The 15,707-nt window shown below is 43.7% G+C and overlaps 1 protein-coding gene across 1 annotated transcript in view; it reads right to left on the bottom strand.

Moving 5' to 3' along the window:
• hacd2 (3-hydroxyacyl-CoA dehydratase 2) overlaps positions 1-14,735 on the bottom strand; it is a 35,489-nt gene extending 20,754 nt beyond the window's left edge. Inside the window, exons 1-2 of the mRNA XM_052026147.1 lie at positions 14,541-14,735; positions 2,639-2,757 (exon numbers count right to left, since the gene is read on the bottom strand). Of these exons, the coding sequence (XP_051882107.1) occupies positions 2,639-2,757; positions 14,541-14,670 (249 nt within the window). The 5' untranslated portion in view covers positions 14,671-14,735. The remainder of the gene's footprint in view (positions 1-2,638; positions 2,758-14,540) is intronic.
• Between the last annotated feature and the right edge of the window lie 972 nt (positions 14,736-15,707).

The raw sequence follows: 15,707 nt of genomic DNA, 5'->3' as shown, positions 1-15,707 counted from the left end.
AGGGTCCTATATAGCCGCAAAATTACTTCTCGGCTCCTAAATTCAATTCCACGATTGATGAAGGACAATACACTGTATGCCTTCTTCACCACAGAGTCAACCTGTGCAGCTGTATATTTAGTAAAATAATTGGCAGAAGATCCATGACGATATGAAGAACTTCTTTCTTTTTATTGAGTAGTTAAGATCTCCAATGCACCACTCGATAGTGTGGGGGATGCAAATTCAGTCTTAACTTTCATAAGGTAATTGCACTGAGTATTTGAATATAAAAAGTATGCATGGTTATGGGGAAATTGTGGAGCAATGGAGCTAACATGATTGCTCTACAATGGTCCGTATCACTGCCCTCTGTGCTGTAACCATTCCATAGTTCCAGGTGATCGCTATTGAACAACTCTGTACAGTTCCACTACCATGGCCCTGATCTTTTTCTTTAATTCTCTGCCCCACTGCCATGCTGATTTCTGATTTGGCCTCAAACACTTCCATTGAAGCTCAGCAGAAGCTTGAATGCCATATGACCTCTCAAGCAGGCACACTTGACTGCAATAGCTTCAGGTTATGGCCACTGCTCTCCATTTTTTGGACAGGAGATCTTTTCCGTCTTCTTGCTTAAAACCAATCGGATCTCCTAAACCTTTCCCAGTTTTCATGAAATCTGAAAAGTTAGCAATTTCCCTCAACAGATTCTGCCTCAGCCCCTATGTTTTCTATTTCTGCATCAAACAAATACTTCATTTGCTCTGCATGTGTTAAAAGCTCTCCAGAAATGCAGTTCCTCCTTCCCATCAACTATTAAGCTGGTTCAAGGGGACATTCTTCACGTTTATCAGTGAATTCCAACAAATGGAATTCAGATTAAGTTTGCCTTAAAATACACGTGATTTTTGATTGGTGACAACAGAGCTGCACATTAGTGCCTCCCACACAGCCTGTAACCCCAGCAACATCACAGGGCCAGGAATCCCTCCAACCAAAGCAATTCACATTAATCCTATTTACTAGTTAATCCCAGCAATAAATAGCCCACCTCACCCAAAGCACCATCTACCCACACTATTAATACAACCACCTACCTTTAACAAGCAATTCTGCCAGAGAAATGTGTTTTGATTTTAGACTAAATAAGGGATCAGCATTAAAAAGAACAGCAATGTTAGGCTGTATCAAGAAAATGAAAGATAAAGTTGCTACTTTGACAACTAAAGTAAGGAGATTCCCTTGGAGAACTGTACAGATGTGGAAACAAAAGATGCGAGGAAAAGAATCAATTAATTTGTGATACGAGAAAGAATTGTTCAAATTTCCACTCCGTTATGCACTAAATAAATTGGTTTATTATTGTCACATGTACCGAGGTATAGTAAAAAACTTTGTTTTGCATGCCATCCATACAGATCATTTTACCCCATCAGTGCATCGAGGTAGTACAGGGGAAAACAGTAACAGAATGCAGAATAAATTGTTATAGTTACAGAGAAAGTGCAGTGCAGGCAGACAATAAGGTGCAAGGCCATGATGAGGTAGATTGTGAGGTCAACAGTCCATTTTATTGACTAGGGGACTGTTCAAAAGTCTTGTAACAGCGGGATAGAAGCTGTCCTTGAGCCTGGTGGTACGTGCTTTCAGGCTTATCTTCTGGCCGATGGGAAGGGGGAGAAGAGACAGTGTCCAGGGAGGGTGGTGTTATGTTGGCTGTTTTACCGAGGCAGTGAGAAGTGTAGACAGTATCCCCACTTCTTCCAAAGAGACTATGATGCTCAAGTAGAAAATGGAATGTTCTGAATGTATGACGCAGCTGAACAATAGATAATGAAGGTAACTGTAATGGTAAAGTGGAAGGGAAGAAAAATAAAATAAAGGTGGATACATGGGATCCAAAGCTGTAAATATGTCTCTTCTATAGCTTGAGGTGCAGTCAGTGATAGGGCACCTTACACAGAGCTAATCCAAAAGTTCACCAGGAATCAACATCTGGCCAGGGATCAATATGAAACATGAGCTATTGAGAGATCTTGTGGCAGTCCATAAAGCTCGGGAAACTTGCATGAAATTTGAAGGTTTCAAGGTAGATAAGTGTTGTGGTAGCAATGGTTAAATTACTCGACCAGCAAGCAAATGGCCTGAACCAACAATCCAGAGACATTAGTTCAAATCCCATCACAGCAACCAGTGAATTTAAATTCAGTTAATTAAATAACTTGGAAATTGAAAAAAAAACACAGGTATCAGTGATAGTGGTCACAAAACTGCCATGGTGTTGTTTAAAAACTCTACTGGTTCATTTACAGTCTTAACCAGACAGGCTGACATGTGACTTCAACCCCACAGCCATGTTGTTGGCTCTGAACTACCCTCTGAAATGGCCTAAACAGTCAGTCAATTCAAGGGTGTTTAAAAATCTGCAATAAATGCTACCTTTGCTAATCACACCCTCATGCTGTGAAAGAATAACCACCCTGTTTTTGTCAAAGTCAGCATCCCTCAACATGGCAAATTGTATCATCAATATCTGTGGTGTGACTCTATATCTACCAGGAGCCACTAGAACCAAATGTGATAAAGTTTGTGGGATAAGGAATGCATTGCCAGAGAAGAGCCTGGCTATAACTCAGCACGTAAAAGTGTCACCCACCTCCAGCAATGCTCCTGTTTGGAAGAACTTCAGCGGTTTCTCGATGGAATAGTAGAGACCATGGTAGGTGCCCCGGGCCAGCCCAGCTCGAATCAGACCAACTGCAATGACTAGCCACCTGAAACAACAGAAGAAGCATGAAAAAAAAATGAGACCCTCAGTTTTCAAACCAAACACCTCTCTAATCCTCAATAAGATGCATTAGTTCTGGCTGCAGTACACCAACTGGTTTATGGACCAGTGGCATTTCCATTAACCCAGACTAATTGTACCTCCTTTCAATAGAATGCCGCCGGTTTTGATGCTGCTAGATGTAAACAAAGAACTTGCATTTATACCACACTCATGTTATTGAACAAAATGGCACTACAGCACTACAAATGTCAGAGGGGCCACAAAATGAGGACAGGTGGCAAAACCTTGGTCATTTTAAGGAGGGTTTGAGAAGAGAGGTGCAGAGACTGGACTGGGAGGTTATAATGGTCAACTAGTACAGGTGAACTCTACTGCACAAACTAGCAGCAGAGTTTTAGACAAGCTTATGTTTTGCATTCAGTGATTCACGATCTAGGTTAGCAGCAACTGTGAAGCACAACTTCATTCCTGTGGTGGATATTGTCTAATAACTGGCTTGCCCATGAAGAACTACGATGGGTGAATGGACAGAGATCGACATTTTCAGATAATGGACTGACCTTCCACGTGACAAACAGGACCAAATATAAAAGGGTCAGGATTGTCAAACAGAGGGGCAAAGTCACAGAGGGGCAGTAATGGACAGAAACAAACAAGAGGATTTAAAGCAATAAAATGCAAAGTCATTTCTCAGTATGGATTATTAAACAAAATGGTACTGAGTCACAAAGAACCCAAGGACGGATCATAAAAAGCTCAGTCAAAGGTAGCTTTTAAGGAGTGCCATAAAAGGAGCAGATAGCAGAGAGACTGAGATTAGAGACTGGCCTGCCAATGGAGGAGCTATTAATATCGATCAAGATTTTGGAGGGTTGCAGGATATTAAAGGGAGGGGCTGAGGCTATGGAACGATAAGAAAACAAGGACAAGAACATTTAAACTGAGGTTTTGACTGGGCCAGCATTCTGTAATTATCGCCATTTAATATCTTTTAAGTTAATAGAATGCCTTATGGCCAGGTTGATCAGATACATCTTTTAATACCTTGGCACACCCGAGATTTGTATTGCTTATCATTCCAAGTCATTGCATCCTTTACATTTTACCAAGCCCCTAGATCTTCTGGCTTTGGCAATATCATACTCCCAGACACCTGGTTAACCTGCTATAGAACTGGCCATTAGTACTTGAAGGCAGCCTGGGTTCCCACAAAATGCCTTACGATTTGGCCCACAGAAAGATCCTACTGTCTGCTCCCTACAGAAGCAAGCTCGCAAGCACGGTCAAATAGAAACTTAGAACTAATTCTATTGTTGTGCCTGTACCAAGTGTGCCACACCAGTGCGATGTCAGATTTATCTCACTGCATTTCCCATGGACAACAATCACATCTCCACCTATCATAATCCCATTTAAGATATCTTTATTGGTCACATGTACATTGAAACACACAATGAAATGCATTTTTTGCATAGAGTGTTCAGAGGGCAGCCCGCAAGTGTCGCCACGCTTCCGGCGCCAACATAGCATGCCCACAACTTCCTAACCCGTACGTCTTTGGAATGTGGGAGGAAACTGGAGCACCCGGAGGAAACCCACGCAGACACGGGGAGAACATACAAACTCCTTACAGACAGTGGCTGGAGTTGAACCCGGGTCACTGATACTGCAATAGCATTATGCTAACCGCTATACTACCATGCCTGCCACTTCTATCCTCATGCTCACCATAAACTTAAGGCCTTCTAACTCTGCTGGCAGTGTCCTGACTCATTCTAAGACCCATCTCTCCTTCTCCTCCTCTCTCCAGGGTCTGGGCTAAGCAATAGCTTGATTTTAAAATTCTGATTTTAAAACCCACCATCCATTCCCATCCCCAGTCTGACAGCTTTAAGGCGCCCGACTATAAATTTAATCACTTCATCAGTGGCAGGCTATTCCTTCAGCTCCACGGCCCCTACACTCTCTACTTATCTTTCCCACATTGCCCTTTAAAACCTGCCTCTAACCAAAATTCTGATTGTTGGTCTCAATAGCTTCTTATGTGACTGATGAAAGCTTTTTGCATGGTCATGCTCTCACATTGAGTCAATCAAGTACACAAAAAAAAAGACTGAATTATCAGGTTTTAATTTTAATTACACATGCAGGATGTTGACATTGCTATTAATGTCTCCTAGTTGCTTAAAATCTGCATGGGAGAGTATGGAGTCACATGTAGCAAGAATGACAGCTATGCTCTCCTGGAGGACATCATGGAGAATTGGTAATTGGTTTATTATTGTCACATGTACTGGAATACAGTTAAAAACTTGTTTTGCATGGCATCCTTCGATAAGGTGCCGCATAAAAGGCATCCATAAGACAAAGACGCATGGAACTGGGGGCAAGGTATTAGCATGGACAGAGGACTGGTTAACCAATATAAGGCAGAGAGTTGAGATAAATGGGTGTTTCTCTAGTTGGCTATCAGTGGTGAGCAGAATGCCGCAGAGGTCACTGCTGGGCCTGCAACTGTTCACAATATATATGAACAATATATAACAAGAGAGGGGACCGAGTGTAGCGTATCCAAGTTTGCCGACGACACTAAATTGAGTGGAAAAGCAAATTGTGTAGAGGATGCGGAGAGTCTGCAGAGAGATATAAATAGGTTAGGCGAGTGGGCAAGCGTTTGGCAGATGGAGTACAATGTTGGTAAATGCAAGGTCATCCACTTTGGAAGGAAAAGTAAAAGATCAGATTATTAATTAAATGGTGAAAGATTGCAGCATGCTGTTGTGCAGAGGGACTTGAGATTGCTTGTGCATGAATCGCAAAGGGTTGGTTTGCAGGTGCAACAGGTTATCAAGAAGGCAAATGGAACGCTGGCCTTCATTTCTAGAGGGATTGAACTTAAGAGCAGGGAGGTTATGCTGCAACTGTATAGGGTACTAGTGAGGCTGCACCTGGAGTACTGCGTGGAGTTCTGGTCTCCTTACTTGAGAAAAGATATACTGGTTTTGGAGGCGGTGCAGAGGACGTTCACCAAGATGATTCCAGAGATGAGGGGGTTAGCCTATGAGGAGAGATTGAGTCGCCTGGGACTATACTCACTGGAATTCAGAAGAATTAGAGGATATGTTAAAGAAACACATAAAATTATGAAAGGGATAGATAAGACAGAGGCAGGAAAGTTGTTTCCACTGGTAGGTGAGACTAGAATTAGGGGACATTGCCTGAAGGTTTGGGGGATAGATTTAGAATGGAGGTGAGGAGAAACTGCTTTCCCCCCCAGACAGCAGTGAATCTGTGGAATTTCCTCCAAGGAAGCAGTAGAGGCTACCTCATTAAATATATTTAAGACACAGTTAGATAGATTTCTGCATAGAAGGGGAGTTAAGCGTTATGGGGAAAAGTCAGGTAGGTGGGGCTGAGTCCACGGCCAGATCAGCCACGATCTTATTGAATGGCGGAGCAGACTCAACAGGCCACATGAGGTCTCCTCCTGTTCCTATTTTTTATGTTATGTTCTTATACATATCGTTTCAAAACACAAGTACAATGAGTAGTACAAAGGGAAAAGCAATAACAGAATGCAGAATATAGTGTTACAGTTACAGAGAAAGTGCAGTGCAGATAGACAATACGGTGCAAGGGCCACGACAATGTAGATTGTGAGACCAGGAGTTTATCTTTATTGTACAAGAGGTCCGTTCAGGAATCTTATAACATTGGGATAGAAGTTGTCCTTCAGCCTGGTGGTGCGTGTTTTCAAGCTTTTGTATCTTCTGCCCGATGGAGGGGGGAGCAGAGAGAATGACCCAGGGTGAGGTGGGGTGGGAGGGGTCCTTGATTATGTTGGTTGCTTTCCCAAAGCAGCAGGAAGTGTAGACAAAGTCAATGGAAGGGAAGCTGGTTTTCATGATGGACTGAGTTGTGTTCACAACTCTTTGCAATTTCTTGTGGTCTTGGGCAGAGCAGTTACCATACCAAGCAGTGATGCCTCTGGATAGGATGCTTTCTACGGTGAACCAGACAGTTGTGACAATCTGGTATTTCACAATTACTGTTACAGAGACTAGTATTTTACTTAATTCCAGATTTAATTACCTGATATTAAACTACCCAACTGTCACAGTCATTGTTGAGAAGTTTCTTTGCTTATGACAGCTTTCCTCCCTCTTATGTGCCCAATTACCACTATTTCATTAAAGTGTCTACTTTTTAGGTGGAAGCCTTTATAGTCATAGTCATCCTTATCTTGGGGTCTTCTTTTCCACATCTAACACCTAAATACACACCAGCAACTATGGCTGATCAGTGGTAATCTGTAGGTACCCCCATAGTGAAATGCCTCATTGATAATTTATTCCTCTTTAATGCAGGCAGGGAGAAGTCATTTCTTGCCCATCTCTAATTGCCTTTGAAAATCTGAAGGTAGGAAGCCCTCCTGAACTGCTGCAGTCCTTCATAGTGAAGATGCACCCACAGTGCTGTTGGGTAGAATTTTAGACTCAGTGACTACGAAGGATTGGTGATATATTCTCAAGTCAGAACGGTGTGTGATTTAGAGGGGAGAATGCAGGTGGTGATGTTTGCCATGTGCCTGCTGCTTTGGTGGTTCTTGATGGAAGAGACTGCAGATTTGGGAGCTGCTGTCAGAGTACCTACACTACATTTTGTTGATGGTACACAATGCTGTGACCGTGTGTCAGTGGTAGAGGGAATGAACATTCAGGGCGATTGTTCTGGCTGGCATCGAGCTTCTTGTGACTTCTGGAACTGAATTCATCCAGGCAAAAGGAGAGTGTTGACTTGTGCTTGTAGATTGTGGAAAGTTTTTAGGGTGTTATGAGGTGAGTCACATGCTAGGCTACCTAGCATCTCATCTGCTCTCATAATCACTTTATTTTAGGTAGCTGGTCCAGTTGAGTTTCTGGTCAATGGCATCCCCATGTTGTTGTTGACAAGGGACTCGGCAATGGTAATGAATGGCAAGAGGACCCAGTTAGACTCTCTCTTGGAGAATGGACTTGCTTGGAACTTCTGTGGTGCAAATGGTACTTTGCCACATTAGCCCACGCCTGAATGTTAGACGGCCTCATTTGCTAAGGAGCTGTGAATGGAATTGAGCTTCTCACATCTGACCATATGATAGAAGGAAGATCACTGATGAAGCAGGTGAAAATGGTTGGGCTAAGGATCATATCCCGAGGAACTCTAGCTGTGACGTCCTATGGATTGGCCTCCAACAACCACAGCAATCTTCCTTTGTGTGAGATTTAACTCCAAACAGCGATATACTTTTCCCATGATGTCCATTCACTCTAACGATGTAGCACTTGGTCAAGTCCTGTCTTAATAATAGGGACAGTCATTCTGACCTCATTCAAATCTTTGGTCCGTGTTTGGATGTAGGTCTCGATTAAGTATGGAGTCAAGCGGTCCTTGCAAAATCTAAATTGTGCTTTGGCAAACAGGTTACTGGTGAGTGCTGCTTTATACCACTGAAAATGATACCTTCCATTAACTTACTGATGATTAAGAGTAGACTGATTCGGTGATAATTAGCCAAATTGTATTTGTAACTTTCCATCTTGTCAGTTAGTTACCAGTACTTTTGGCTTCTCAACCAATGATACTGAATAGCATGAACATAAATATAGATTTTATTTCTACAGTAACTGTCACAAACTCCGGATGTCTCAACGCACTTTACAGCCAACTATTATTTTTGAAGTGTTTGGAGGATGTCGGAAATGCAGCAGCTGGTGACATTGATGAAAACTTGTTTTTAGTGATTCTGATTAAAGGATGAATACTGAGCATGACAACATCAAGGAAAGCATCCTATCCGGATGCATCACGCTTGGTACAGCAACTGCTCTGCCCGAGACTTCAAGAAACTGCAGAGAGTTGTGGACACAGCTCAGCACATCATGGAAACCAGCCTCCCCTCCATGGACTCTGTCTACACTTCTCACTGCCTTGGTAAACCAGCCAACATAATCAAATACCCCACCCACCCCAGGCATTCTCTTTTCTCCCTCCTCCCATCAGGCAGAAGATACATAAGCATGAAAGGCAGGCACGGTAGTGTAGTGGGTTAGCGTAACGCTTTACAGCACCAGCGACCCGGGTTCAATCCAGCCGCTGTCTGTAAGGAGTTTGTACGTTCTCCCTGTGTCTGCGTGGGTTTCCTCCGGGTGCTCCGTTTCCTCCCACATTCCAAAGACGTACGGGTTAGGAAGTTGTGGGCATTGCTATGTTGGCGCCAGAAGCGTGGCGACACTTGCGGGCTGCCCCCAGAACACTACACAAAAAGATGTATTTCACTGTGTGTTTCGATGTACATGTGACTGATAAAGATATCTTATCCTATGAAAGCATGTACCATCAGGCTCGAGGACAGCTTCTATCCCACTGTTATAAGCCTATTGTACTGTCCCCTCGGATGAAGAGATGGACTCTTAACCTCAGTCCTAACTCGTTATGGGCCTTGCACCCTATTTTCCTGCCTGCACTTTCTTTATAACTGTAACACTTTATTCTGCATTCTGTTATTGCTTTTCCCTTGTACTATCTCGATGTACTGATGTAATGAAATGATCTCTATGGATGGCAGGCAAAACAAAGTTTTTCTACTGTACCTCGGTACATGTGACAAAAATAAACCAATTTACCAAGGCAATGAATACAAGAACAGGAGACAAGTTAGTTGTATGAAATTGTGAGGAATCTGGACAATAAACAGGAAGGCCTATTTCCCTTAGTAGAGGAGACAAAGAGCCTGGTTGACAGTAATTGATATTCGGATCAGTGGGAAGATGAGGCAAAATGTGTGCACCCAAAGGGTGCAGTGGCTTAAATGACCTCCCTCTGAACTTCTGGGATGCACTGCCTGATGATTTAGAGTAGAACTGTGGTGGAGGCAGGTTCCATGGTGGCCTTTTGGAAGGGAATTTGATAAATATATGGTGAAGAAAATTTGTAAAGGTACAAAGAGGTAACTAAGGGCAGAGAAGGTGGTAGGGCAGTGGATGTTGTCTATACAGACTTTAGTAAGGCCTTTGACAAGGTCCCGCAAGGCAGGCTGATCTGGAAGGTTAGGTCGCATGGGATTCAGGGGGAGCTAGCGAGATGGATTCAAAATTAGCTCGATGATAGGAAGCAGAGGGTGATGGTTGAAGGTAAATTTTCCAGCTGGAGGCCTGTGACTAGTGGGGTGCCCCAGGGGTCAGTGTTGGGACCTCTGTTATTCTATCACGTATGTATATGATTTAGATATTAATGTACATGGGACGATTAGCAAGTTTGCTGATGATTACTAAATTAGGGGGACTTGTTGATAGTGAAGCAGGTTACAATGAATTGCAAAGAGATCTTGATCAGTTAGGGAGATGGCTGAGGAATGGCAAATGGCTTTCAACTTGGTGTGATAAGTGTGAGGTGATGCATTTTGGACATTCAAACCAGGGTAGGACTATACAGTGATGGCAGGGCACTGACGAGTGTTGTTGAACCGAGGGACCTGGGAGTAACAAATGCAGAGTTACCTGAAAGTGGCCAAGCAAGTAGACAGGCTGGTGAGGCATTTAGCGTGCTGGCCTTCATCAGACAGGGCATCATGTTTAGGAATAGGGGACATTACGTTGCAGTTATACAAGTCGTTGGTGAGGCTGCACTCTGAGTACTGCATACAGTTTTGGTCACCCTGTTATAGGGAAAGACACTGTCAAGCTGGAGAGGGTGCAGAAGATTTTCGAGGATGCTGCCTGGACTAGAAGACCCGAGTTATAGGCAGAGGTTGGCCATGCTGGATCTTTATTCCTTGGAGCATAAGAGAATGAGGCGTGACCTCATAGAAGTTTATAACATCATGAGGGGTATGGATAAGGTGGACAGTCATAATCCTTTCCCCAGGGTTGGGGAGTCTAAACTGGAGGGCACAGATACAAGATAAAAGGGGCAAGTCTGTTAGACACAAATAGCCAGGGTTGAGCAAAAGTTGTAGGTTGGTCAATGCCTGCAAGTTCCCAAATCTAGACGGGAAAGAAAACAGCACAAAATGTCTCTATTTTTTTTAAAAAATAAAGTTTCTCTGACATGCAGCAATGCAGCAATAGAAGATAGAGATACTGAGACAAGAACTATCTCCTGACACATTTCTAAATAGACATACACGAGGACAAAGTAAATCAGGTCAGTGATACTGGAATAAATACAGAGCCTAATTGGGTTTGAATCCCTGGCCTCTTAAATAGACATGAAATCCACCTACCCTCACAGTGCCATGTTGTCTCATTAAAGGCACAATGATCCAAGACCTAATTACCTACTCAAGCAGAAATGCAGAATCCAATAGAGCATGAAAAATGCCCAGATCTGAGCCACAAAATCTGGCACAAAAGAATTGCAAAGACAAAGAACATCCAAATGCACTTCAGAGTCAAATAAGTACTTTAGAAGGAAATATGGCAGCAAACATGTGTATTGCAAGCTCTCACTATTAGCAAATAATTATTAAATGATCTTCTTTCAGTGCAATGGATCCTGGATAAACATTGGCCAGGACACTAGGTAGAATACCTCCTTCAGAATGGTGTTACGGGAACTTTTCTGCCCACGTATGTTTTGCAGCAAGAACTAAGTTCGATGATGCTACCTCTAACAACACAGCACTGCCACAGTACAGCACTAGAGTATCAGAAATTTGGGTTCAGATTCCTGTAGTAGGGAACTTGTATCCTAACCGACTTACTTGGGCAAGAGAGCTAGCAAGTAAACCACAGACATCAAACAAACCCTCTCCTCTTTTAATTAGAGAAGGAACTTACAAAAAAATCAAAATCTGTGGGGACCTTTTTTGAACTACTTTCAAAACCATTGATTTGGTGATTAAAGTACAGATACTGGCCAATACCATTATGTCTTCAGGGCTTTTTTTTGTTTTTTTTAAACCAAACAGCTTCGGTCTTGGTAGTGGGTTTAGATTTTTTTTATATAATAAATTATTCCAATTTATTAATACTAGTTATCATTTCTGGTTTATCAATGAGGTATTGTGATTTCAAATGTGACTCAATAGAATGTATTTTGTAACATTTTGTCTTTTCTTTAGTTTCATGTACTTTGCATTTTCTATCAGGAATTAATAAAAAAATATTGTAAAAGAAAAAAAAATCAAAAATCTTCCTCTTGATTATCCTTTGCTCCCTCCTGCATTATGCCAGTTTAGAACTATGGTGCACTTTGAGGTGCACTGGAACCTGAGGGTTTAAGTCTCTCTCAAAAATACATTGCCTTCCTTCAGATAGGAGTGTAATGCAAAGCCCAAATTTACTCTCTTAAGTGAATGCAAAAAGATCCCATGGCACAATAATTAAGAGCAGGGGAGTTCTCCTCAGAGTCATGGCCAATATTTCTCTCTCAATCAACACACCTATTTAAAAAAATCTGGTCAGTATCACTTTGCTGTTTGTGGGGGCTTGTGTGTAAATTGTCTTGCCACTATGCCTACAACTGTGACTATACTTCAAGAGAGCTTCAATGTTTGTGAAGCACTTTGTAATGTTCTGAAAGAGACATGAAAGGTACCACGTAAATGTGCATCTGTTGTGATGAGCAAGGACAGGACTGGACATTGCAACAAAAGCAGCCAGACAGTTTAAAACTCGCTTATTGTTTGTATAGGCTGGTATGATGTGTAGAGGAGAGTAAGATCGGGGGAAAAAAACGCTACTCTGGGAAAGAGACAGAGGAAATTAGGTAAGTTGTGACATAGTGTAGCAGTTAGCATAACCTTTACAGTGCCAGCAACCTGGGTTCAATTCCGGCAAATGTAAGGAGTTTGTACGTTCTCCCCGTGTCTCGTGGGCTTCCTCCGGGTGCTCCGGTTTCCTCCCACATTCCAAAGACGTATGGGTTAGGAAGTTGTGGCATGCTATGTTGGTGCAGGAACCGTGGCGACACTTGCGGGCTGCCCCCAGAACACTCTACGCAAAGATGCATTTCACTGTGTGTTTCGATGTACATGTGACTAATAAAGATATCTTATCTCTAAACTGCCTTGTGATTTTAAGTCTGAACTCTGGATGGAAAAGATAACATAATACAAGAGCTCCTCATGAAGCATTCAATGGGCCCCTTGGGAAAACCACAGGCAATGTGAAAGATGCTTAATTCACTAACTTGCCAAAACATATTTACCATCACATGACTTGTCTGTAGATGACTTCAATGTTAATAGGAAAGAGTTGCATCTTTTTAGTACCTTTTATATCAAGACATATTAAAGCTAATGAGGTTCTTTTGAATTATTAAAATACAGGAAACAAAGTTGGAATGCAGTATGGCTCAAAAAACTGGCCACATTTCAGTTCAGACAATGGGATTAGTTGGCAGTTCAAGTTGGGAGCAAGGGAAATATAGACAACTGGACCATAATTCCTGATCCCTGTTGTTTCCCCAAATTTTCCCCATGACTTCATGCTACCAGACACAAGGAAATTTGTCCAATCAATTCCAAACTCCATCTCTTCAGTCTGGTTACATTTTGTGGGAGTTTGCTATATTACAACAGTCCTGAATTATTTTGTGGGAGCTTGCTACATTTCCTATATTATTTGCAAGCATTCTGAATATCACTATTTATATATAATTCCTTTACATTTTTTTCTATTTCACTCCCTACAAAACCATCTTTTTAATTGTGCCTTTCTTAACTCTCCTCGTGTTCACGCTGTGAAGTGTTTGTAGGTAGTCCTCCCACATTTCAAATACCATACAATTACACTATTGTATTTTTTTTTGCAGAAGTAGAAAGAGTTATAAAGTAGCAAGAATCTGAACGTTCTGTTCCTCCCTCCCATGGAATAGAAACTGTTACAATGCTACGGATTTCATCACATTTGAAACCAAGGACAGGCAATCAAAGAGTTCTCCGATATCTTCCAGTTAGTGAAAAGTACATTCTCTCCATCTGTCTAAGTTAAATCTCAGTTACACTCTGCTTTCCACATCATAGCCTGCCAACTCAGTTCAGTAGGAATCTCATTTTAGTATCCAACAGAACTGTGTTAACGGAACAGTTGTCTTAAATCGTAGAACTATAAAGCTACAGAGGAACAAAGTTGCTTGTATTTCACAACATAGGTGCACGTAGGCAAAGACCATTACTGCATGACTATGAGATTTGTCATTGATACACACCCTCAACAAAAAAAGCCCAATAATGCAATAGTTAAAATGCAAAAAATAGCACATTTCGGAAACATGAAATCAAAACAGAAAATGTAGGAAATACTGAGCAGATTATCGACTTTGAAAACGTCAACTACAGATGCTGCCAACCTGCTGAACAATTGCAATCTTTCACGTTTCATTCCTGCAATAATGCAATTGCAGCAGAAGTACTGCATCTATTGCGTTATTAAGCAGATATTTGCTGCACAATACTGTTCTTTATTAATAACCTGCACATGATTTAGCAATTCCTCCAATTTACCAGGACCTCAGAAGAATTTAGGGACCGGCCATAAATTGTAGTTTTTAAAAAATGATTAGAGAACGAGGAAGAAAATGAAGTGGCACATTACACTTACATCAGCAACACTATCCCTTCACCACATGAATCTAATACATTGTTATGATCTCAACTGGACGGTAAAGCTCAGATTTGGCGGTCTCTACGCTTACAGACAGCGTTGGTAATTTGGAGACGACCCCTAAACCGGTTAACCTCAGCATCGATTTGGACACTGTTAAGAAAAGGTCTAATTCTCACCGGCCGTCATCACCACGTTATAAATGACCATGTAGGCGTGGCAATGGGTCCCGGACCCCTTCCTTCGCCTGTTCGCTCCATCACTGATCCCACGTTTCTGCTCCGGCCCGCTCCCTCCTGCCGCCGCCATGGTGATTCAGGCGCCGCGCCTCCCGAGGAGCTGACTCCTCCCGCCCGCCAGGTCGCGCTCAACCCGCATGCGCGACACCTGCTCAGTGCCGCCCCCTAGACCGGAGGACCGCACATTACGCCTCCGTCTCCTCTCCCGATGCCGCCCCCTAGACTGGCTGATAGCGAACTGCCCCTCCAGCTCGCAACCCAGCTTTAATCCAACGACCAGTTTCTCTCACTCTGCTTCCCTAGCAGGTGCCATTATTGTTGTTCCCACTCCCAGCTTGGCTAATATAGCATCATTGGTGCTGCCCCCAGCCTGCGGTGCGCCGCCCGACATCCACCGGTGCTGCCCCCTACCCTGGCTGATAGCGAATTGCGCCGCCCGGCCTCCGCCGGTGCTGCCCCCTACCCTGGCTGATAGCGAATTGCGCCGCCCGGCCTCCGCCGGTGCTGCCCCCTACCCGGCTGATAGGGAATTGCGCCGCCCGGCCTCCGCCGGTGCTGCCCCCTACCCTGGCTGATAGCGAATTGCGCCGCCCGGCCTCCGCCGGTGCTGCCCCCTACCCTGGCTGAATGTGCCGGAGGAACTGCACCTCCAATGGCAGAGATCGGGCGGAGGCGAGAGCGGATCACATGACCGCCACTTGAGTTATTATTTATTTTATTTCTGCCCCCTCCTGTGACGCCATTTGGCTCCCGACTGATTTCAGGGGGGGAAATAGGTGTTTCGGTGAAAAAAAACTGTAGCGTCGAGGCGACGGGAAGGAAGCGGGAGGCCGAGAGTTGGAGTTCGGCGGCGCCGCGGGCCTCGGGCGTTAGGATGCGGCAGCGGGCGGCGGAGGGGCGAGCCGCTGCGGGCTTAGGGCGAGGGAGACGCCGAGGCCTGCCTGCGGCCTACTCCGGCTCGATCCCTTTCACCTCAGAGCTTCCCTCCCCCCCCCCCCGGCTCCTTCCACTCCCCCCTCGACCATGCCTTTCTTCGCCAACACCCCTTCGAGCATGATGTCGGTGAGTGTGACTGGAGCGGGCGAGGGGGGGGGGGGAAAGGGCCTT

This window comes from Pristis pectinata, chromosome 1 (genome assembly GCF_009764475.1).
Source record: "Pristis pectinata isolate sPriPec2 chromosome 1, sPriPec2.1.pri, whole genome shotgun sequence".
In the NCBI taxonomy this organism is placed as follows: domain Eukaryota; kingdom Metazoa; phylum Chordata; class Chondrichthyes; order Rhinopristiformes; family Pristidae; genus Pristis; species Pristis pectinata.
The sequence above is the reverse complement of the archived record's forward strand: the minus strand, read 5'-3'. Positions and strand labels throughout refer to the sequence as shown.